Here is a 6,811-nt window from a genome sequence, read left to right on the forward strand (position 1 = left end):
TAATAGCAATAACTACTTAAATCAATATCAACAAAGAAAATTCTGGATGTAATTTTTTAGAAACTAATATAATAGCAATAACTACTTAAATCAATATCATTTAAAATATTAGAATACATAAAATTAGCATAACTACCACTTACACCAATACTCAATATAATGTATGAATTTTAGTAATTAAATGTCACCCGAAGGATGTGGGAAGTTTGGAGCTCATAAAATACTTATCATACATATAATTACTATTAAAAGATTTACACTTACCACTTTCCCTCTCATTGAAATTTTGAATGGGTTCTTTGCTATTCTCACTTTAATTAGTCTGTTATGACTGTTGCAGTTAGATTAGTTCCACTCCTGTCTTGGGGGGGTGATATTGTAGGTCTCATAGGCTACTTTAGTCTCATGAACATCATTAAAATCTATCATACTATGCTAATTTGGAAAAGAGAGACAAGTGTGAATAGTAATAAATAAATAGGGAGTTGTTGGGAACTTTGGCGGTAGAATGTAATTTCTCTTTGGGTTTTCTTAAGTGCGCAGACCTGCTCAAAGAAGCCGGCATGGATAGTTCTCCGTAATACTCACAAGCACAAATAACAATAAATCGTTAGTCTTCTCCTCGTTTCATCTAATCTCCCCCAGGAGCGGAAGACTGCTATTAAATTATTCAAATGATGGTTTGGAAAAACCTATCGGCTGAACATCATTTTGGGCAATTGAATAACACAGTCGTACAATGCTATTGACTTCCACGGCTCACAACAATCTGAAACCATTATGTAGAGAGGGACGGTTGAAGGAAGCCCTGCGCGAAGTTCTACTTACTACTAAAAAACCCAATGGAGACTTCTTTTTATATCTTCAGTTATCGCAAACCTACATTCTCAAGAATGCCCTTTCACAGAGGAAAGACGTTCACTCTTTCATCGTTCCCAGGCAATTTTCATTTGCTACAAGACTTAAGAATAATCTTATAAACATGTACGACAGGTGCGGAAGCTTGGTAGATGCAGTTAAAGTGTTTGACCAAATCACAGAACGAGACAGCTTCTCGTGGAATAAGTTAATTGCAGCGTACCGAAGACATGGGTGTCCTCACGAGACGGTCACAATGTTCCACCAAATGCAACGAACAGGTTTCGAACCCGATCAGTTCACATATGCCCAAATGGTTACAGCCTGTGCTGAAATGGGAGCTCTACAACAGGGCATAGATATCCATCAAAGCATGAAGGATAGAGGAATTTCTCCAAATGTTATGGTTGCAACTGCCCTGGTAGACATGTATGCCAAAAGTGGAAGCATAGACAAGGCATGTGAACTGTTTGACGAAATGCCTGAAAGAAATGAGGTCTCATGGAATGCCATGATTGCAGGATATATTCAAAATGAATTTGTTGGAAAGGCTTTTAAAGCTTTTGAGCAAATGCAATTGGCAGATGTAAATCCAAATTCATCAACCTTTGTCAGCATACTATCAGCGTGTGCCAAAATGGGTGCTTTGGAATATGGTATGCACATCCATCAAAGGATAATGGTAAGGGGTTTTTTGTCGGATGTTGTAGCTGCAAGCGCCCTGGTAGAAATGTATGTAAAATGTGGAAGGATAGCCAAGGCGCGTAAAGTGTTCAACAAAATAGCTCAAAGGAATGTGGTTTCGTGGACTGCAATGATTGTAGGATATGCACAAAATGGATATGATGAAATCGCTTTAGAAAATTTGAAGCAGATGCAATTGGCAAGTGTAAAGCCAAATGCCGCAACCCTTGCTAGCATTCTTTCAGTCTGTGTCAAAATGGGAGCTTTGGAACAGGGTGTGGACATTCATCAAAAGATAATGGAAGAGGGATACTTGTCAGATGTTATAGTTGCAAGCGCCCTGGTAGATATGTATGCAAAATGTGGAAGGATAGATAAGGCATGTCAACTGTTCGACAAAATGCCTCAAAGAAATGTAGTCTCATGGACTACAATGATTGCAGGTTATGAACTAAATGGATTTGTTGAAAAGGCTTTGGAAACTTTTAAACAAATGCAACTGGCAGGTGTAAAGCCAAATTCCACAACCTTTGCAAGCATCCTTCCAGCCTGTGCCAAAATGAGAGCTTTTGAACAAGGCATTGATATCCATCAGATCATAACTGAGGGGGGATTTTTATCAAATGTTTTAGTTGTCAGTGCCTTAGTAGACATGTATGTTAAATGTGGAAACATAGACAAAGCGCGTAAGTTGTTTGACAGATTGCCTCATAGAGATGTGGTTTCATGGACTGCCATGATTGGAGGATATGTTCAAAATGGGTTTGTTGAAAAGGCATTAGAAACTTTTAAGCAAATGCAACTGTTGGATGTAAAGCCAGACTCCTCAGCCTTTGCTAGCATACTCCCTGCCTGTTCTCAATTTGGAGCTTTGGAACTGGGGATAGCTATCCATGCAATCATAATTGAAAGTGGATTTTCACTAGATATTGTAGTTGCAAGTGCCCTGGTAGACATGTATGCAAAATGTGGAAGCATAGTTAAGGCACGTAAACTTCTTGACAGAATGCCTCAAAGAGATGTGGTCTCATGGACTGCAATGATTGTCGGATATGTGCAAAATGGATGTGTTGAAAAGGCTTTAGAAACTTTCAAGGAAATGCGATTCGCGGGTGCAAAGCCAGACTCCTTTACCTTTGCTAGTGTCGTTTCAGCCTGTGCTAGAATGGGAGCTTTGAAGCAGGGCATGGGTATCCATAAAAGCATAATGGAAGGAGGGTTTTTGTCAGATGCCATAGTTGCAAGTGCCTTGGTAGACATGTATGCAAAATGCGGAAAAATAGACAAGGCACGTGAACTCTTTGAGAGCATTCCTCAAGGAAATGTGGACTTAAGGAATGCCATAATTGCCGGATATGCACGAAACGGATTTTGCAAGGATGCTCTCAAATGCTTTGAATCAATGAAGCCCTCTGGAATACTTCCCGACACTTGGAGCTTTACCTGTGTTTTATTTGCATGCAGCCATGCAGGTTTAGTCAATGAGGGCCTTACATACTTTAACCACATGGATAACCATTATTGCATTACGCCTACAGCACATCATCATGCATGCATAGTTGACCTCCTTGCCCGTGCTGGCTATCTCGAGGATGCCCTAATATTTATTATTAAGATGCCACTTAAACCTGTGGCGGATGTGTGGACGTGTTTTCTCAGTGCCTGTAGATCACATATGAATATAGGTTTAGGAGTATTTACTGCGATGATACTTTTTGATCTGGATCCTAAAAATTCAGCGACTTATGTTCTTCTCTCTAACATATATGCAGAAGTGGGCTGGTGGAGTGAGGTAGAAGTGGTAAGGAGACAGATGAAAGATAGAGGAATTAAAAAGATCACAGGATGTAGTTGGGTTGAAGACCATAAAACGGTACATACTTTTTGTGCAGGAGACAGCTCACAACCACAGACACAGGAAATTTATGGGAAGTTGGAGAAATGGGCTTGAAAGATGAAGGCAGCAGGATATTTTCGATTCAAGACATCCACTTAATGATGTGGAAGAGATAAATAATCACACTGTATTGAATATTATCTCAAATATTTATGGAAGATAAATTGTTGGGAGAGATACAAACTGTTTAGATCATTTTCAACATGGCTCTCGTGGAGATCATTGGTGATATCACATGCTCCATGTCATATTGGCAGTAGTAATTAAGGTACAAATTTATATTCAGTTTCCACAAAGTTTTTCTTTTCAAGCATCTAGCAATTCTCACCATGCTGTTGGCTTTCTAAAACTAGATGCATAGAGTGGAATGCAGATCATTACTTATATAGATTATTGGTGTATTCGCCAAAATATAGGTTCTGATAGCATGGATGTTTCATTGAATTACTCCAGGAAAATCTGAATATGTACGGAATGAAAAGATAAGGGAGGTGAGAGAATGGCAAAAAATCAAAATGTGAGTAATCTTCAAGTAAATGAAATGATGTCTTACCAGCAGAAAATGCAAGCGGGTTCACAAACAACCTTGTTATTTTGTATAGTTTTTTTATTACGCCGAGAGGCATATTACAGTCACAGATGAATTGGTAAACCTTTGTCAACACATATATCAGCCATCTATAATTTGATGTAGTGTTACCCTTTCTCAGAAGCTGAGTTGGCAACATGTATTCGTTGTGAGTTACTTGACATTTGAAATTCGTGATGCCAAAAAGTTTTATGCCAACAGTTACAATTCTGTGGGTGAGTTATTTTAGACATTTCTGCTCAACATAATCTGATGCATTTTGGACATCGGAACCCTTCATTTTTCCTTTGTCTGAAGGTGAAGAAATTGGTGAAAAAGAAGAGATCTGAGAGTTTGACCCTCCAGGTCTAGTGGCATCCCCCTCTGCTAAAGGGCCTTCTTGACCACCTTCCATATCCGTGTCCTCTCTCTTTGAGAACCCAGCTACCGACATGCAAGCCGATTGAATTTCCCTTCAATGCGGATAAATAAATACGATCATCATCACTATCGGATGTGTTCCCTTGATTTTGATCAAAACCAACATGTACAAATTTTGTCCGGTGATGAAGCATGTGGATAGGTAGTCATCGCAGGGATACAGCCTTTCTTAGGGGGAGTTCCAGTGACTGTTAAATAGCTGACAAAGGACACAGCAAACTGAAGAAAAGTTACAGTGAAATATATGTTAAGAGATATACAATGATGGAGAATCCAGTTGCAGGAATTATGGAGGCAAGAGCTCATAAGAAATAAATCATTGCAGTCGGACTCAGCAGGTTAGTGATTTGTCTTCACTGAGATAATCATTGTGCGATAATGTTACTGCAGATACTTCCTTGTTACTCTTTGGTAGCGGTGTCGATTCTAAAGGTAAGTAACGGCTCACTTTAATGACCCTGTAAATTAGGTATACATGACATGTATTCAAGAGACAATATCTGTATTTAGGTAGCATATGGCAATATATCTAAGGCAATTTGTTGTTCTCTTCCATCAATTTTTATTTTCGAAATAAATTTGAAAAACATGATTTACTGATTTGTAATTTATTGGTCTGAAAGTTGTGGGCATGGTTACACCAGCTTGGGGGACGGGGGGACAGGGACAGAGGGACCTCAATTTGGGGACAGCAGGGGACGACTGCATGGGGACGGGTTTATATTGTATATACTATATATATATTACTTAAAATGCTAATTATGAAAAGATGTGTAACAATTTAAGATTTAGATATGAAGTATAAGTTCATCAAGACTACTATTGCTACTTTAGTTTTATATTGCATTGAACGATGAACAATGAAAGAGATCTAAGATCCAACTTCTAACTTCTATCAAATAACTTAAATTAAAATAATCAAAGATTGAAGATTCAAATGGCATCAAAGTATGAGTATCATTATCCCATCAATCGTAAACTTAATTACATCAAATAGCAACAACTATGATATGATCACAATGTTCAATGTTCAATGTTTCAAACTTCAAATGACAAATATGATAATATCCAAGTCTCAAGTACAAACTACAAAATCAAAAGATAAAATGTCAAGTACTAAAGGCCCAAGGGCCACCAAAATGTAGTAGAGGTTGCCTAGAGGCTTCTAATCATCCATGTCAACCTGAGGCTCAGGGTCAACAAATTCATCCTTCGAACTCTCGACCTCTTCAAGTGTAAGAGCCGCAAGAGGAATACGAACCAACCTTGCATCAAAAGTATTTGCATCGTCATCAACCTGTGAGGGCTCCTATTGCTCTACATCCCATCGTGTTGTAGGGCTCTCCTTGTACACACGTGTCTTGCGATCTTTGATATGCAAGACACAATGTACAACCACTAGCGTCTCTACTTTCTCATAGGTAAGTTCGTTCCTGTTAAGAGAGTGGATGAAGCTATAAGTAGACTAGTTCCTCTCAGAAGTTGAAAAACTAGATATCTAAGATAACATCATAACAATCAAATGACTAGTATGAGAATCAAAAAATTGAAATTGAAATTGAAATTCATGACTAAAAGACTAAAGTAAAAATGATATTGAAATTTGAAAGTGAAAAGTAAAAGTTCTAAAGTTGGATAACATGAAACCTAAGATAGGGGATAGATGACTAGTGTAGTAAGTTGTTGATATGGGTCCATGACAATTCCACCACAAAATAGGATCCTCTTGTGCCATTATTTTCATGTTGGCCATTGCTCTAGCTAGATAGCCCCTAAGAGTAGCAAATTTGGCCCATTCAGTGTGAACCTTCCATGCCGTCTCAATGTCATACATCCTATCAATGCACTTGAAGAATCCTTCCTTCACCTGAAATTTAAATTTTAACATCAGTAAATTAACAAATTAAATATTCATTAGTGCAAGTGTACTAACTTCTAACTTTGAAGTGCAAATCTACTAAATTCAAAATTGATAATAGCTTACTTCATCTTCATTCAGTGGTGTAACTCTCCTAGGCCTAGGCATGTACCATTTTGGATTCAATGCATAAGCAACCATATGTAAGGGAGTATTGAGGTTGTTCCATCTATGTTGAATAATAGGCCGAATTTACTCAGTGTAAAATGCAAAAGTCGAGTCCCTCTCCCGCATGATTGTCATCATTTGGCCAAGCATAACATTAATGCACTTGTACACCTCTCCAAGAGTAGTTGCATTCGCATCCCCATATTTGATCACCTGGCAAATTGGAGTAATGAAAGAGACAATTTATTTTACATCACTCCAAAATACATCACTCTTCACTATCTCCTTCACCCTCAACCCCTGCCTTGGCCTGGGCCCATCCCACCTATTCCACTCA

General features: G+C 38.3%; 1 protein-coding gene across 1 annotated transcript; it reads left to right on the forward strand.

Annotated features, from left to right (window-relative positions):
- The first annotated feature begins 604 nt into the window (after positions 1–604).
- Positions 605–5,055, forward strand: LOC149538741 (pentatricopeptide repeat-containing protein At5g27110-like). The gene is made up of 2 exons (XM_089800069.1): positions 605–3,707; positions 3,893–5,055. The coding sequence occupies exon 1, from the start codon at positions 740–742 to the stop codon at positions 3,491–3,493; it is 2,754 nt and encodes a 917-aa protein (XP_089656195.1). The 5' UTR covers positions 605–739; the 3' UTR covers positions 3,494–3,707; positions 3,893–5,055.
- The last annotated feature ends 1,756 nt before the right edge of the window (positions 5,056–6,811 follow it).

Source organism: Cupressus sempervirens, chromosome 9 (genome assembly GCF_028749045.1).
Source record: "Cupressus sempervirens isolate cs-2001-9-10 chromosome 9, ASM2874904v1, whole genome shotgun sequence".
Taxonomy (NCBI): domain Eukaryota; kingdom Viridiplantae; phylum Streptophyta; class Pinopsida; order Cupressales; family Cupressaceae; genus Cupressus; species Cupressus sempervirens.